At 37.9% G+C, this 17,949-nt stretch overlaps 1 protein-coding gene across 5 annotated transcripts in view; it reads left to right on the top strand.

The window, feature by feature from the left end:
• Positions 1 to 686: 686 nt before the first annotated feature.
• The window catches only part of RNF212B (ring finger protein 212B), a 33,674-nt gene continuing 16,411 nt past the window's right edge, over positions 687 to 17,949 (top strand). For 4 of the 5 annotated variants that reach the window (XM_060418557.1, XM_042252959.1, XM_015096878.3 and 1 more), the window contains exons 1-5: positions 687 to 766; positions 2,282 to 2,382; positions 4,759 to 4,811; positions 5,286 to 5,360; positions 17,765 to 17,880. In XM_060418557.1, coding sequence (XP_060274540.1) covers positions 2,283 to 2,382; positions 4,759 to 4,811; positions 5,286 to 5,360; positions 17,765 to 17,880 — 344 coding nt within the window. In that variant the 5' untranslated portion in view covers positions 687 to 766; position 2,282. Of the gene's footprint in view, positions 767 to 2,281; positions 2,383 to 3,524; positions 4,050 to 4,758; positions 4,812 to 5,285; positions 5,361 to 17,764; positions 17,881 to 17,949 lie in introns of those variants that run through there. The other variant, XM_042252960.2, reaches the window with a different exon arrangement.

Genomic DNA, 17,949 nt, shown 5'->3' with positions numbered 1-17,949 from the left:
TGGGTCAGTTTTCTCCTTTGCAATAAGTATGTAGACTTAGTTCTTATTCAGGAAAATTTTCTCAAAATTTTGTTTTAAATATTTGTTCTGATACATTGCTCTGGTTTTCCTTGCGGGGATAAATGTATGTGTAAAATCTCTTTGCTTGTTCTCTATATCTCTTTCTCTTGAAAGTTTTTATTTTTCTTTTTAGGAAAACCGTTCTCTTTTCAGCGTTATTTATTTCTGAAAAAAATTTTTTTTAATTTCCTTGATACTGGTTAGTTCTCATTTAATATACAACAGTACTCTATACAAATCACTTTTTAGCTTTTCTATTTCTGGTTTACACTGTTCTTTAAAAGCATTTATTATTTTATTTCACTTAAAAATAAAGTGAAAAAAGAGAGGAGAAAAAAAATTACGTTAAAGTTTTCATCAGCTTTGTGACCACATTTTTCTAGTGTGTTACGTCTACTTGAATATTATTAGGTTTGTTTTCACCTTTTTGTTTCCACAGTAGTACGTATGGGATTCGACCACATTTCTTATCTTTTCCGAATTTTAAATGAGGTAGATTTTCCCGGAATCTACTTTCGTCTCTCGGGCCCCGCCCACTCCCGGGCCCCGCCCACGCCTCTCACACACCGTCGAGGGACACGCCCAGCTGCTTGTCTCTCTCTGGTGCCAGACTCGCTCTATTTTTTCCCGCCATTTCCAGCTCGTCTTGAGAGCAGGTTGGTTTCCGTGAGATCCGAGGCCTTCCGGGATCACTGCGGTCAAACAGGTAGGGAATATAGTTTTAAAAGAGCTACTGGTAAGTTTGAGCCTTTGCCAAATCTCCATCGCCCTTAGAAATAGGGCGAGTCTTACCCTCACAAACCCTGTTAACGGCTCTTCTTTGAAAGAGTTCATTTGGTCAACCCATTTGATTAAAATTCTTCTTGCTCCGCCTAACTGGGAGCGTTATAACTGGGACCTTTCCAATAGTTCTTTAGACTCACTTCTGGGAGAAGTTAGTGTATCTGTGAGCAACAAATAGAAATCTGAAGCTCGTGCCTCTGTGTAATGTCTTTGCGTTGAAACGTTTGCATGCTCAGTCGCTTCAGTCGTGTCTGACTGTGACCGGATGGACTGTAGCTCGCCAGGCTCCTCTGTCCAAGGGTTTCTCCAGGCAAGCATACTGGAGTGGTTTGTCGTGCCCTCCTCCAGAGGATCTCCCCCACCCAGGGATCGAACCGGTGTCTCTTTACAGATTCTGCATTGGCAGTCGGATTCTTTACCACTAGCGCCATCTGGGAAGCCCTATTGAAACATTTATTCAGTGTTTTTGTCTTGAATTTTGCCTTTGTGTGACAAAAATGTTAAAGTGTGGCGCAAAGTAGCCAACATCCTTTGAACAAATGTCTCCATAAACGATTTTAAAACGTTTTTAAAGAAAAAACTTAAGTGGGGAAAAAAATTTACCTTCTCTTTTGGTTTTTCCCCCAATTTAATTTGAAATTAAAATCAAACCTATTTCATTCTTGTAGTATATTCATGAAATTAAACATAAATTCATTAAATATATGAACTAATGACAGCTCAGTATGTATCAGTTCTGTATTTTTAATGTCAGTTTCTTCATTTCAAATCTTGCTGTTCAGTGAATATCAAATGCATCTTTTAAAAAAGAATGGGATTGGACAAAATGTTAAATGAATCTTAAGATCACTTTTAGATCTGTGATTCTGAGGTTCTGTGGAGTAGAAGAAAATGTAAACAAGCTGAGACATCATTCAGAAACCATGTTTCTCTTAGATAAAATGTGTCCCAAGTGGTTGATATGTGATCTTCTGTATTTTGTCCACTACCTCCTCCTTGCTCCATCTTGCTGTATCACTGGAAACTATTAGGAAATAAGATGGTCCTTTTTTTTTTAAAGATTGTTTTTTCTAATTACAAATTAATACCTGAATTAATACAGAAAACTTAGAAAACAAAACAGTGTAAAGACAGCATATACGCACAAATATCCATGATCTTCCCATTCAAAAAAAAATCATCACTGTCCTGTTACTTTTCTGAATATGTATACTTTTTAGAGAATGGCATTGCATACTCTGCAGTCTGCTTTTTTACAGTTGAGAGATATATGTACTTTCTTACAACCAATTGAAATACTCCACAAAAATATGCCCGTATTCCAATAAGTTAGCAGAAGCTAAGCAAGCATTATTAAGTAGATTTTGGAACAGCTATAATTATGTTATAGTAAATATAAATATGTTATGCCCAGAGTTGTTCTCTCTCTTTGTTGCAGAATGGATTGGTTTCACTGCAACCGATGTTTCAGAAAAGATGGGGCCCATTTCTTTGTCACCAACTGTGGCCATATTTTCTGTAAAAGATGTGTGATTCTGGGTGAGTAACTTAACTGTTTTCAGATTCAGACAAAAATGTTTTAAACTTAGAAATAATGATTAGCCGTTTCTCTGTGTAACTTGGAATAAATATCACTTAGGAGGTCAAATGTGCTGTGAGTATAATAGGAAACTGTTGATTATGAAAATTGGAGGAATCCATTAACAAAGAATGATTTAGCAAATGGAATATCTATTATTTGAACATCAAAAGGTTGCTTATTCGTGTTCTGAAGCCTGTAGCGGGGAAAGCCACAAAATTATCACACTGACTAGAGAAAAGAGAGAAGAATAAAAATGATGACTAGAAACTGGGAAAGTGGTTGATAACAAGAGCCATTTCTAATGGAAAGTGGTATAGTCTGTCAAGTTAATTTGTTTAGAAATATTGACAATGATGATAGTGGTGGGTAATACCTTTGTGGTTTTCACGTGTCCTGATTTTGTTGGAAGGAAAGTTATGACCAACCTAGATAACATATTCAAAAGCAGAGACATTACTTTTCCAACAAAGGTCCGTCTAGTCAAGGCTATGGTTTTTCCAGCGGTCATGCATGGATGTGAGAGTTGGACTGTGAAGAAGACTGAGCGCCAAAGAATTGATGCTTTTGAACTGTGGTGTTGGAAAAGACTCTTGAGAGTCCCTTGGACTGCAAGGAGATCCAACCAGTCCATTCTAAAGGAGATCAGTCCTGGGTGTTCTTTGGAAGGACTGACGCTAAAGCTGAAACTCCAGTACTTTGGCCACCTCACGCGAAGAGTTGAGTCATTGGAAAAGACTCTGATGCTGGGAGGGATTGGGGGCAGGTGGAGAAGGGGATGACCCAGGATGAGATGGCTGGATGGCATCACTAACTTGATGGATGTGAGTCTGAGTGAACTCCGGGAGATGGTGATGGACAGGGAGGCCTGGCATGCTGCAATTCACGGGGTCGCAAAGAGTTGGACACGACTGAGCAACTGAACTGAACTGAACTGATTTTATATATCCTTAACACAACCCCAGGAGGTAATTATTAGTAGACCCACTTTACAAATAGCTGATTCAAAGAGGTGATTTGACCAAGTTCTTGTAACTGTTAAATCTTAGAAGTGGGACTTTAAGATATGTCTTTTTTTTTTTTTTTTTAGTGCTAAAATACTTACAAGGTATGTATTCTGTATATATGTATTCTGGGTACGCAGGTCCAGAAGAGGGACTTAGGATGCTTTGATCAGGGAAAATTTCATGGAAGAAGTGCCACTTTGATAAAGTTTTGAGTAATAAATTGGAATCTGCCAAGTGAATTAGGCAGGGAAGATCATTCTAGTTTAAAAGAACATCATGTATAAAGGTATATAGCATCATAAAACTTAGTACAGGAAAGTACACATGGTTGGGATTGGTAGAACATAAAAGAATAAGATGAGAAATGTGAGAGATGAGGCTAGAGAGGTAGGCAGTGGCCAGATGATGGAAGGCTCTATCTACCGGGCTAAAGAACCTGAACTTTATCCTGCAGGTGATGGAGAGCTGTGGAAGTTTCTTTGTTTTGTCTTTTTCTTAAATAGAAGGATGGTTTGGATGTGCTAGCTGATTCTGGCAATAATACAGGAGGAAGACCAAGAAAACTTTATCCCCAAGGAAAAAGAGTCAAGTTAGCTCACCTCTGGAGAAGCTTTTTTGAGGTGTGAATCTCATGACCCTTTTAAGTTCTCTGCTAATGTGACAAAGCTATTACTATGCTAACAGCAGCTTACTTTGGAGCAGTTTGTCTCAGTGAAGCACATAGTCATACGATGTTTTCTCCTGACATGGCATTTATCTTAATCAATAACCAGCACCACTACTAAAAATTCAGCGTCAAAGGAAAATTAGGAATTTTAATTCTCAAATCTTTCATGTTGAGTTAATTAGACAATAAGGGTAGGAGAGCTCCAAAATTATATCCAGGAATACTAGCAAAGTGCAAAGAGGGCAGGAATAATTGGAGAATTTCTTCAGGTACCCAATGTGTGCCTACTGTCAGGGAGATGGAATAAAAAAATAATAAAGTTGAGATCATTGGTACTCTTTCTAGATTCTAGTAAATGTACATCCCTGAATGACTGCTGGGAGGCAACTGTCCCTCATTTGTAGAAGAAAATTGGGAATTTATTAAAAAGGAGATGGGTAGAGGTACAGGGTGAAAGCCTTACTTCTCATCAACATACAAGTTTGGAAACGCTGATTTCTGGCATGGTGCTCAAGTTGAGGTCCTTCTTTAGCACAATGACATTCTGAATTCAGTAAGAGCCTCTTTTCATTAGCTAGCCAACTTGACTGTTACCACATACTTTGGGAGAATCTTACTTCACGCCCGTGAGAACCAAACATTTTTTTCCCTTTCCTCTCTAGAAAAATGTGCTGTTTGTGGAACTGCCTGCAAGTATCTGGCTCTTTCTGATAATGTAAGTTTTTCCTTTTCTGTCACAATCTTATTCTGTTTCCTGGTATATAGAAAGTATACAAAGAATACAGTGACTATGAACTGAAAGTTGGGGGGAATTCCATGTCGGTTCAGTGGTTAGGGCTCAGTTCTTTCACTGCAGACCTGGGTTCAATCCTTGGTTGGGAAACTTAAGATCACCAAACCACACCATGCAGCCCCAAAAAAGAAACAAAATGCATAGATAACAATTGAGGGGGAAAAGGAGGTAAACAAGAGATAGAAGAATTATTTGTGGGTTTGTGGCTACTGCCACAGAAGCGTGAGGTAAGGAGGATTAAGACGTACAGTCAACATCTCCTGGTTCAGTAGTGATCACACTCTTACCTAGCACAGTGAAATTCTATTTGGTGCTTTAGAAAGGGTGGTACATCTTTAACCATATTTGCCAATATTTTATTTCATTCCATTGTGATGTGTCTTATTCTCTTCATAGCTGAAACCTCAGGAGAAGATGTACTTCAAAAACCCTGTGGAGACAGCTTTGCAATATTTTAGTCACATCTCTCAGGTATGAGAAATAACAGTGAAGACAGCCTGATTTTCCAGGCAAGTTATAATTGCATCTTATTTCTTTTCTAAAGGTTCTCTTTAAACTGCATTTGTACATTTGTATACAATGGGCAGAAAGTGGCTGCCCTATTTGCTTTCTTCCCTGATAGTACAAATCTCAACAATTAACTTTTTACTGACCCAGAATCTGTGATAGGTTGTAAAAACCACTATGTAGCTGAATCTTATAGCTCCTAGTTCTATTAAGTAATTTTTGAGGATAAAGATGCTTCTCAGTTCAGTTCCGTTCAGTCGCTCAGTCGTGTCTGACACTTTGCGACCCCATGAGTCACAGCACGCCAGGCCTCCCTGTCTATCACCATCTCCTGGAGTTCACTCAGACTCACGTCCATCAAGTCCGTGATGCCATCCAGCCATCTCATCCTGGGTCGTCCCCTTCTCCACCTGCCCCCAATCCCTCCCAGCATCAGGGTCTTTTCCAATGACTCAACTCTTCGCGTGAGGTGGCCAAAGTACTGGAGCTTCAGCTTTGGCATCATTCCTTCCAAAGAAATCCCAGGGTTGATCTCCTTCAGAATGGACTGGTTGGATCTCCTTGCAGTCCAAGGGACTCTCAAGAGTCTTTTCCAACACCACAGTTCAAAAGCATCAATTCTTCGGCGCTCAGTCTTCTTCACAGTCCAACTCTCACATCCATACATGACCACAGGAAAAATCATAGCCTTGACTAGACGGAACTTAGTCGGCAAAGTAATGTCTCTGCTTTTGAATATACTATCTAGGTTGGTCATAACTTTCCTTCCAAGGAGTAAGTATCTTTTAATTTCATAGCTGCAGTCACCATCTGCAGTGATTTTGGAGCCCCAAAAAATAAAGTCTGACACTGTTTCTACTGTTTCCCCATCTATTTGCCATGAAGTGATGGGACCAGATGCCATGATCTTCGTTTTCTGAATGTTGAGCTTTAAGCCAACTTTTTCACTCTCCTCTTTCACTTTCATCAAGAGGCTTTTTAGCTCCTCTTCACTTTCTGCCATAAGGGTGGTGTCATCTGCATATCTGAGGTTATTGATATTTCTCCCAGCAATCTTGATTCCAGCTTGTGTTTCTTCCAGTCCAGCGTTTCTCATGATGTACTCTACATATAAGTTAAATAAGCAGGGTGACAATATACAGCCTTGACATACTCCTTTTCCTATTTGGAACCAGTCTGTTGTCCCATGTCCAGTTCTAACTGTTGCTTCCTGACCTGCATACAGGTTTCTCAAGAGGCAGGTCAGGTGGTCTGGTATTCCCATCTCTTTCAGAATTTTCCACAGTTCATTGTGATCCACACAGTCAAAGGCTTTGGCATAGTTAATAAAGCAGAAATAGATATTTTTCTGGAACTTTCTTGCTTTTTCGATGATCCAGCGGATGTTGGCAATTTGATCTCTGGTTTCTCTGCCTTTTCTAAAACCAGCTTGAACATGAGGGAGTTCACAGTTCATGTATTGCTGAAGCCTGGCTTGGAGAATTTTGAGCATTACTTTACTAGCATGTGAGATGAGTGCAATTGTGCGGTAGTTTGAGCATTCTTTGGCATTGCCTTTCTTTGGAATTGGAATGAAAACTGACCTTTTCCAGTCCTGTGGCCACTGCTGAGTTTTCCAAATGTGCTGGCATATTGAGTGCAGCACTTTAACAGCATCATCTTTCAGGATTTGAAACAGTTCAACTGGAATTCCATCACCTCCACTAGCTTTGTTTGTAGTGATGCTTTCTAAGGCCCACTTGACTTCGCATTCTAAGATGTCTGGCTCTGGATAAGTGATCACATTATCATGATTATCTGGGTCCTTCTAGGCATCTTCATTATCATTCTGTGCAGATTTAGTGAATCTTCTAAAATTTGCTTTGAATATATAGGTCTGACCCTGTAGTGGACTAAGCAGCCTGGCTTTCAAAGTTTTGCTTATAGACCTAAGTTCAAGAAGAGATTTCTTGTTCTCTATTCTTATTTTTCAATAACCTTTCTTAGAAATGCTTATATATTTAATTCTTAATTTAGTATTTATAATTAGTTGTCTGAACTTTAGAAGATATTTTTCTTTTCCTGATGCATGATATGTTGTCATGCTATTGACTCTGTCAGGAGCAATCGAGTTGTGGAAGGAGGTGAAGAGGAGACAGGACAGATTTGAGAGAGTTCCCAAATTGTAAAAAGCTCGGTTTTTCACTTTCACTCTTTAGTTCTCCACCAAGATCATTTCATGGCCTCATGGGATTCTTATCTGGGCATGTTTCTTGAGATTTTATCGCTATTTTTCTTCTCTATTCTTCTCATTATTTTGAGTTATTCTTTTATTAAACATGAAGATGGTCCTCTGTCATGTTTGGCTGAAGAGAGTAGATTTCATTTTTCTTCGATGTCTCCCCTTTGATGTCATCGTCCTGACTCTGGAGATGGAGGAGGGGAAATGAGGGCTTTCACGGCATCCTATTTTAGCTGCTTGGGTGAACCATCATATTTGAGATACTATTTAACATTATGAGGAGATAAAATCCAGCTGAGACTCAAGCAGAAATGTAAACAAGGTCACATGAACAAGAGAAAGAGCAGAGCTTTGGTTAATAACTAAACGAAGGATTAGTTAATGATCAGTAGAGAAATTATATGTAGTCTGAATTCTACCTAATCATGGGACCAATTACACATGGTCAAGTAATCAAGATAAAATACATGGAAAAGGTCAGTTAATCATCACTTTAGTGAAGTGCCAGTTTGGTAAAGTCAGCAATGTCTGAAAATGTGTTTTCTTAATCTGTGAAGTTGAGTAACTGATCCAAGTAATGTCTAGATTGTCTTTTGCTCGCATTTTCTTTCCTCAGTCAGACTTTTACTGGCTCATCTCAAGTAGCAGCCTCAAGTATACTTATCCTGCTTTATTTTTCATTGGAAATCTTATCTCTGACATTTTATATTTGTTATTGTCTGAATTCTGCTCTGCTTTCTCATAGCATAATGTGTTCAAGGTTCATCCATGTAAAAATATTAGAACTTCATTAGTATTTCATTCCTTTCTATGACCAAGTAATAATATAGATGGATATGCATTTCATGTATTCATTCATCAGTTAAGGGACATTTAAGTTGTTTCCACCTTTTGATTATTATTAATAATGCCATGATGAACATATGTGTACAGTTTTTGTGTGGACATATATATTCATATCTCTTGGATATATACATAGGAATTAAATCACTGGGTCAAATGGTAGTTCTGTGTTTAACTTTTGAATCTGCCAGACTGTTTTCCCAAGTGCTTGCCTATTTTACATTTTTACCAGCAGTGTGTAAGAATTTTTATCTCCATATTCTAATCAATATTTGTTTTATCTATCTTTTTAAATTACAATCATCTTAGTGGTATGAACTTGTACCTTGGTGTGGTTTTGATTTGCATTTAGAATTGATGCTTTTGAACTGTGGTGTTGGAGAAGACTCTTGAGAGTCCCTTGGACTGCAAAGAGATCCAACCAGTCCATTCTGAAGGAGATCAGCCCTGGGATTTCTTTTGGAAGGAATGATGCTAAAGCTGAAACTCCAGTACTTTGGCCACCACATGCGACGAGTTGACTCATTGAAAAAGACTTTGATGCTGGGAGGGATTGGGGGCAGGAGGAGAAGGGGACAACAGAGGATGAGATGGGTGGATGGCATCACTGACACAATGCACATGAGTTTGGGTGAATTCCAGGAGTTGGTGATGGACAGGGAGGCCTGGTGTGCTGCGATTCATGGAGTCGCAAAGAGTCGGACACAACTGAGCGACTGAACTGATGATTAATGATGTTGAGCATCTTCTTGTGTATTTATTGGCTATTTATTTGTCATCTTTAAAGTGATGTCTATTCAGATACTTTGCCCTTGCCCATTTTTTTTAAAGATTGTCTTTTTACCATTAGTTTATTAGTTGTAAGAGTTCTTTATATATTCTAGGTACAAGTCCTTTTCCAGATATATAATTTGCAAACATTTTCTTCCATTTTGTTGGGTGCTTTCCACTCTAAAATTAAGAAATAAAATAGGGTTTCCCTGGTGGCTCAGTGGTAAAGAATCCGCCTGCCAATGAAGGAGACTTGGGTTCGATCCCTTGTCCAGGAAGATCCCACATGCTGAGGAGCAACTAAGCCTGTGCGCCACAACCATTGAGCTTTTGTTCTAGAGCCTGGGAACCACAACTACTGAGCCGCAACTACTGAAGCCTGCTCTTTGCACCTACAGAGTAGCCACCACTGGCTGCAACTAGAGAAAAGCCCGCACAGCAAGGAAGACCCAGCACAGTCAAAATTAAATACAAATTACTTAAAAAAAAAGAAAATAAATGTTCATTCAGTCAGTTCAGTTCAATTCAGTCGCTCATTCGTGTCCGACTCTTTGTGACCCCATGAATCGCAGCATGCCAGGCCTACCTGTCCATCACCAACTCCCGGAGTTCACTCAAACTCATGTTCATTAAGTAAATTCAAATAGGAAGAACAGATAAGAGGGGGTATCAGTAAAGTAGGAAATAAAGAGAGAGAAGATATTGAGAGAAGAAGAGGAAAAGATGTAAATTCACAAAGAAGGACAAATTCAGAGCAAAAGGCATAAATGAAAATACAGAAAAAGACATTATTTTAGTGTTTGGATAGACAAATATGTCTTGAAAGGTCAGTAAATATTTAGGCTTTACAGGCCATGCAGTCTCTGTTGGAGCTACTCAACTCTGCTGTTATAGCATAGAAGCAGCCATAGGCAGTCTGTAAACAAATGGGCAGGACCATATTCTAGCAAAAGGCAAAGGACAAAAGGAAAGATATACCCATTTGAATGCAGAGTTCCAAAGAATAGCAAGGAGAGGTAAGAAAGCCTTCCTCAGTGATCAATGCAAAGAAATAGAAAAACAATAGAACAGGAAAGACTAGAGATCTCTTCAAGAAAACTAGAGATACCAAGGGAACATTTCATGCAAACATGGGCACAATAAAGGACAGAAATGGTATGGACCCAACAGAAACAGATGTTAAAAGGAGGTGGCAACAGTACACAAAAGAACTATACAAAAAAGATCTGATCAATAGTTGCCTGACATTGAAGTCATATGTTTTGCTAACATACATAAATAACTACCATACAAGTCGTTTGAATAAAATCAAGTCAAGACCCGATCTCATCAATAGACCAGACCAGTTTTCCATCCCTCACTTGAATTTAAACATCGAACAACTGAGATAATCAATGATGCCTTTGAAGAAAGGTATTGTTTAATTGAAGATTATTTTACCTGAAAAGAAAGAGTTTATCTGTCACTATATAAAACTTTGGAAACAGTATAGTTGAGTTCTTTGTCACTACTGAGCAAGTTGAAGAACTTAAGCCCCAATGTAAGAGATAATATTGCTTTGATTATATACTGTTCAACCCAAAAGTTTCTGACTGCGCTGCACAGCATGTGGAATCTTAGTTCATCAACCAGGGATGGAACTCATGCCCCTTAAAGTGGAAGCATGGAGTCTTAACCACTTGACCACCAGGGAAGTCCCCTGCTTTTGATAAGGAAGCATTTAGAAAAACAAAATTTTTTGCACAAATCTCTTTGAGCATCATAATTACTCTTGCAGTTACAAATCTGAACATGTAACTGCCTTTTCAAAACCCTTTGATGGTTTCCTATCACCTGTTTCCGACTCTTCAGAGTGACACCTAGTTCCCTTAAGATCTGGTTCCTCCAAATCTTCTCTCTCCAATGTCATCCACAGCTACCACTTCACATTTTATGTACCACATAAGTTCTTGTGTAGGTTATTTATTACCTAACCTATAGGGTAGGTTTAGTTCTTTGCAGTTCTTTTATACACCATGTTGTGTATAACAGTTTTGTATCTCTGTGCCTGGAACGCTTGACTTCCACACTAAAATCACCTCTTAATTATTGTTTCTATGCTTTATACATACTTCTGTTTTTCATATCACCTTTTGTTTTAGTTATTGATTCATACTTCTGAATGTCTCTTGTACAATATGGTGAGGAGCTACAAAAGTACAAGGGTTCATATTATCCCTCTTAGTATTTCCTATTCCTTGTATCCATCACCCTGCTTCACCAATTCTTAGCTCATGGCCAGTCTTCCTTTTTCTGGACCACCCCATCTAGATTATTTTGAAGCCAAAATCAGATATCATATCATTTCAATTTGTAAATATCTCAGAGCTTGTCTCTAAAAGATAGGTACTCTTTTCTTAAATATAACCACATCATGATAAAATAATTCCTTAATATTATCCATTAATCAGTTAATATTCAGTTTCCTCAGTGTCTCATTATTTTTTTCAGTTTTATTTATTTATTTTTTACTTTATAATATTGTATTGGTTTTGCCATACATTGACATGAATCTGCCACGGGTGTACATGTGTTCCCCATCCTGAACCCCCCTCCCATCTCCCCATCCCATCCCTCTGGGTCATCCCAGTGCACCAGCCCCGAGGACCCTGTATCATGCATCAAACCTGGACTGGCGATTTGTTTCACATATAATATACATGTTTTAATGCCATTCTCCCAAATTATCCCACCCTTGCCCTCTCCCGCAGAGTCCAAAAGACTGTTCTATACATCTGTGTCTCTTTTGCTGTCTTGCATATAGGGTTATCGTTATCATCTTTCTAAATTCCATATATATGTGTTAGTATACTGTATTAGTTTTTTTCTTTCTGGCTTATTTCACTCTGTATAATAGGCTCCAGTTTCATCCACCTCATTAGAACTGATTCAAATGTATTCTTTTTAATGGCTGAGTAATACTCCAATTGTGTATATGTACCACAGCTTTCTTATCCATTCGTCTGCTGATTGGACATCTAGGTTGCTTCCATGTCCTGGCTATTATAAACAGTGCTGCAGTGAACATTGGGGTACACGTGTCTTTTTCAATTCTGATTTCCTTGGTGTGTATGCCCAGCAGTGGGATTGCTGGGTCATATGGCAGTTCTCTTTCCAGTTTTTTAAGGAATCCACACTGTTCTCCATAGTGGCTGAACTAGTTTGCATTCCCACCAACAGTGTAAGAGGGTTCCCTTTTCTCCACACCCTCTCCAGCATTGATTGCTTGTAGACTTGATAGCAGCCATTCTGACTGGTGTGAAATGGTACCTCATTGTGGTTTTGATTTGCATTTCTCTGATAATGAGTTAAGTTGAACATCTTTTCATATGTTTGTTAGCCATCTGTATGTCTTCTTTGGAGAAATGTCTGTTCAGTTCTTTTGCCCACTTTTTGATTGGGTCGTTTATTTTTTTTGGAATTGAGCTGTAGGAGTTGCTTGTATATTTTTGAGATTAATTATTTGTCCATTGCTTCATTTGCTATTATTTTCTCCCATTCTGAAGGCTGTCTTTTCACCTTGCTTATAGTTTCCTCTGTTGTGCAGAAGCTTTTAATTTTAATTAGGTCCCATCTCTTTATTTTTGCTTTTATTTCCAATATTCTGGGAGGTGGATCATAGAGGATCTTGCTGTGGTTTATGTCGGAGAGTGTTTTGCCTATGTTTTCCTCTGGGAGTTTTATAGTTTCTGGTGTTACGTTTAGATCTTTAATCCATTTTGAGTTTATTTTTGTGTATGGTATTAGAAAGTGATCTAGTTTCATTCTTTTACAAATGGTTGACCAGTTTTCTCAGCACCACTTGTTAAAGAGATTGTCTTTTCTCCATTGTATATTCTTGCCTCCTTTGTCAAAGATAAGGTGTCCATAGGTGCGTGGATTTATCTTTGGGCTTTCTCTTTTCCATTGATCTATATTTCTGTCTTTGTGCCAGTACCGTACTGTCTTGATGACTGTGGCTTTGTAGTAGAGACTGAAGTCAGGCAGGTTGATTCCTCCAGTTCTATTCTTCTTTCTCAAGATTGCTGTGGCTATTCGAGGTTTTTTGTATTTCCATACAAATTGTGAAATTATTTGTTCTAGTTTTCTGAAAAATAGCATTGGTAGCTTGATAGGGATTACATTGAATCTATAGATTGCTTTGGGTAGTATACTCATTTTCACTATATTAATTCTTCCAATCCATGAACATGTTATATTTCTCCATCTATTTGTGTCCTCTTTGATTTCTTTCACCAATGTTTTATAGTTTTCTATATATAGGTCTTTTGTTTATTTAGGTAGAGATATTCCTAAGTATTTTTTTCTTTTCATTGAAATGGTGAATGGAATTGTTTCCTTAATTTCTCTTTCTGTTTTCTCATTGTTAGTGTATAGGAATACAAGGGATTTCTGTGTGTTGATTTTATATCCTGCAACTTTACTATATTCATTGATTAGCTCTAGTACTTTTCTGGTGGAGTCTTTAGGGTTTTCTATGTAGAGGATCATGTCATCTGCAAACAGTGAGAGTTTTACTTCTTCTTTTCCAATTTGGATTCCTTTGATTTCTTTTTCTGCTCTGATTGCTGTGGCCAAAACTTCCAAAACTATGTTGAATAGTAGTGATGAGAGTGGGCACCCTTGTCTTGTTTTTTACTTTAGGGGAAATGCTTTCAATTTTTCACCATTGAGGATAATGTTTGCTGTGGGTTTGTCATATATAGCTTTTATTATGTTGAAGTATGTTCCTTCTATTCCTGCTTTCTGGAGAGTTTTTATCATAAATGGATGTTGAATTTTGTCAAAGGCTTTCTCTGCATCTATTGAGATAACCATATGGTTTTTATTTTTCAGTTTGTTAGTGTGGTGTATTACATTGATTGATTTGTGGATATTGAAGAATCCTTGCATCCCTGGGATAAAGCCCACCTGGTCATGATGTATGATCTTTTTAATATGTTGTTGGATTCTGTTTGCTAGAATTTTGTTAAGGATTTTTGCCTCTATGTTCATCAGTGATATTGGCGTGTAGTTTTCTTTTTTTGTGGCATCTTTGTCAGGTTTTGGTATTAGGGTGATTGTGGCCTCATAGAATGAGTTTGGAAGTTTACCTCAGTGTCTTATAATTATTTTAAAACTTTTAATTGGTTTCAATAAATTCTATATAACTGAGTTGATTTTTTGTCTCTTAACGTTAATGGTCTTTTGTGCTGTAAGGCTGTTCATAGCATGGATTTTGCACATTGTATCTGCCTAGAGTCATTTAATGCGCTTGTTTATCCTCTATATTTTCTCTAAGTTAATAGTTATTTAGGCTTAATCAGAATCATTTAAGTTGAGGGGAGGGGATGAGACAAGACTACTTACAACAGTGCTGTGTTCTGCCAAGAGGTATGTAATAATTTTCTGTCTCTCATTTTGTGTGATGGTAGAAGTTGATGAACTTTACATTGATCCATTAGTTCACTGAGTTGCAAGATGCTGATATTTTAATTCTGTCTTCTCATATTTTTTAGCTGAATACTTGGAAAGGAGAAATTTACATTTCTCAACTATATGATTACCTTAAGATATAATTCAAAATTATGGGAATTCCCTGGTGGTCTGTTGGTTAAGATTCTGAGCTTATACCGCAGGGGGAACTACGGTCTAACATGCCACATGGCATGGCCAAAAAACAACAACAACAAAAACAACAGCTAAGACCTGTAGATATTAAGGAACAAGGGAGTCAATTTCACCAAAGATAGATAAAGGAAACTAATAAATTATGAGTACCTAAGAGAGATAGTGAATTTACCAATTTTTTTTTATATGAAAGTGAAAGTCGCTCAGTTGTGTTCGACCCTTTGCAACCCCATGGACTACACAGTCCATGGGATTCTCCTTGCCAGAATACTGGAGTGGGTAACCACTCCCTTCTCTAGGGGATCTTCCCAACCCAGGGTTCAAACCCCGGTCTCCTGCATTACGGGCAAATTCTTTACCAGCTGAGTCACCAGGGAAGCCCGAGAATACTGGAGTGGGTAGCCTATCCCTTCTCCAGCAGATCTTCCCAACCCAGGAATCAAACCAGGGTCTCCCACATTGCAGGTGGATTCTTTACCAGCTGAGCTAAATTTATTTATTTGGCTGAGCCCAGTCTTAGTTGTGGCTCTTCGGATCTTTGATCTTTGCTGTGACATGCAAACTCAGTTGTGGCATGTGAAATCTAGTTCCCTCACTGGGGATTGAACCTGGGACCCTTGCATTGGAAACGTGAAGTCTTAGCCACTGGACCAGCAGGGAAGTCCCTACCAATGCTTTTAAAGTAAATTTTTTAAACTTAGCAACTCTTCTACAATTATTCAAAGCATTAAAATTACATGGGAATATAAAACTTCAACTAAAAAATAATGACATTTAAAAGTAAAAATTAGGAAAACCATTCTTTAGCACACACACAGAAAAAAAGCTGGTCAAGCTAATGCTCATTTCCAAAATATATTTTATGAGACGAAAACCCCCTTTTCAATTAAGGCAATAATATGCATAACCACATTGGATCATATGTCTTATCTTAAGAAACCATTGAGCTCCCCTTTACTTCTGTATGGTGACTCTCTCAGTATCTTTCAGTGGTTTCTTCCTTACTTTTCCCAGCCTCTTGGCATTAACTGGATCTAATTCAGAACTGAAATTTTAAAAATACTCTACAGTAAACAAAATAAAAATTATGTCCCATGTTATCAATTCTAAAAGGAGTGGGAATCCAGAGCATGAAGACCATGATGCCTTTACCTGGTCCTAATATGAAGATACAGGAAAGGAGTCTGAGTATTAAAGTAGGTAGTTCCATGCATTGTTCCAATGAAATAAACAATATTTAACACTTGGCATTATACAATGTTTAATGTTATCAACAGAACTACTTTTGTTACTATCTGCTCTATTATTATATGAATAAAATTATCCCAACTAAAAACAAGTAGGCAAAATTTGTCCTAAAGAATCTATAACCTTTTTATGAGGCTGAAGGATTTGAATGAGACAGAATAATAAATTTGCTCACATTTGAGATTTGTAAAATACTGAGATTCATTACTGAGTTTAGAATCTCGTTTAGTAGATACATTTGAAATAGATCAAATATTTGTGCTCTAGCTTTGGGAAAAATCACTTGTTTTCTCCTCTAATTCTTTTTGCTGATGGTTGTTTACTGATTGATCTTTCTTCCTCTTGGAATGGTCACATCTGAGGTTTGGGTGTTAGTTTTTTGGGGTAAGTATGTGAAGCAGGCCTACTTAGCCCTAGGCAAAAGGTTCCTCCAATAGTCTAGTCTTGTTCCCTGAAATTCCACAGTAGGGGAGGGTCTGTTCCCCCTGTACACAGGACTAGGGGAGGAGTAACCCATCTAGGGAAAGATTTGGGCTTTCTTGGCCCCAGCCTGATACTAACAATTTTATCACAAACTGATCCCAAGAGTAGGTTAGGATGTTTGGGGTACTGTCTTTTGGCTATATATTATATCTACCTGTAATATCTATTTCTTTCTAATCCTTTGCCATTTTAGATAACTCTCAGGAGTGAGTGCCTCTTTTTCTGCTTTTGCATTGTTCAAATTTTCTAAACTGAATATGTTTTTACTTTTATTGGAAATAAGAACAATTTAAAAAATAGACTACAGTGAGTTCTTGTCTATATAGAATTAGTTTGTTTTTGAGTAGAAAATTAAGAGTCTGCAGACTGTATAGATTTGGAAGTAGAATTCTTTAGTAAGGTGGCAAAAGCAACTTGCAAATTAGATGAGAATGAAAAGTTTATGGCAAAACTACCAGATCTAGGAAGGACCTCAGACAAAGGGTTTATGGCTTGAATAGGTAGGAAACAGATGAGACATAAATACTGCTGTGTATTCAAAAGTACAGCCTGACAAAGCTAAAACGCTTTCTAAATATTAACTTTTGATCTGATTCAGTAATCCCATGATGGGCGCATCAGTACATCAAATGGTGAATGAAAACAAAAGATAAAATTATTTGCCCATGCCCAGAAATAATATTCAGGAAAAGTCATCTCCGTCTGTGTCTCTTTTCCCTCTACTGTAGCAGTATAAACAGCCTGGAAGTATCTCTGTGTATCTTAGGGAAAGTAAATTGGTTACCAGTGCTCGGCAGTATCTAGGAATGTGGAAGCTGAGTCCAAACCAATTGTAAACAAGTAAGGTCAGAACCAATTCTAAACTTGGAAACTTTTTTTGTTGTTGGTTGTCACCCTTCTTGCTCATGATGAATGGTTATATTTTAAAAGGGCTTATCTGTGTCAGTATTCTCATTAAGATATTAGGAAGGTGTTATTCTGGAAATGTAAAGCATTGGCTTTCCCTAGTTTTGGGGAATCGCGAATTAGGTCAGATGCTCCAAAAGAAAACAATCAGTAGTAGAGTATGAATTGAAGAATTTCTGTTTGTTACTGGAAATAAGGGGAAAGGAGTTATGGGGTTGTATGTCAAAGGCCTGTTTTCCCCTAGTAGGTGTGGAGTTTCCAGAAGAAACAAACTGATCTCCTCATCGCCTTTTATAAGCACAGAATTACAAAGTTAGAAGCAGCCATGCAGGAGTCACAGCAAACACTGACCAACCAGGACAAGTAAGTGACAAATCAGATCGTCCAAGAGCCCTTTCCAGAGAAGCTAGAGCCTTTCTATCTTTATGGTTC

Source organism: Ovis aries, chromosome 7, assembly GCF_016772045.2.
Source record: "Ovis aries strain OAR_USU_Benz2616 breed Rambouillet chromosome 7, ARS-UI_Ramb_v3.0, whole genome shotgun sequence".
Classification (NCBI taxonomy): domain Eukaryota; kingdom Metazoa; phylum Chordata; class Mammalia; order Artiodactyla; family Bovidae; genus Ovis; species Ovis aries.
Note: the sequence above shows the minus strand (reverse complement) of the source record. Positions and strands in the feature narration are given on the sequence as shown.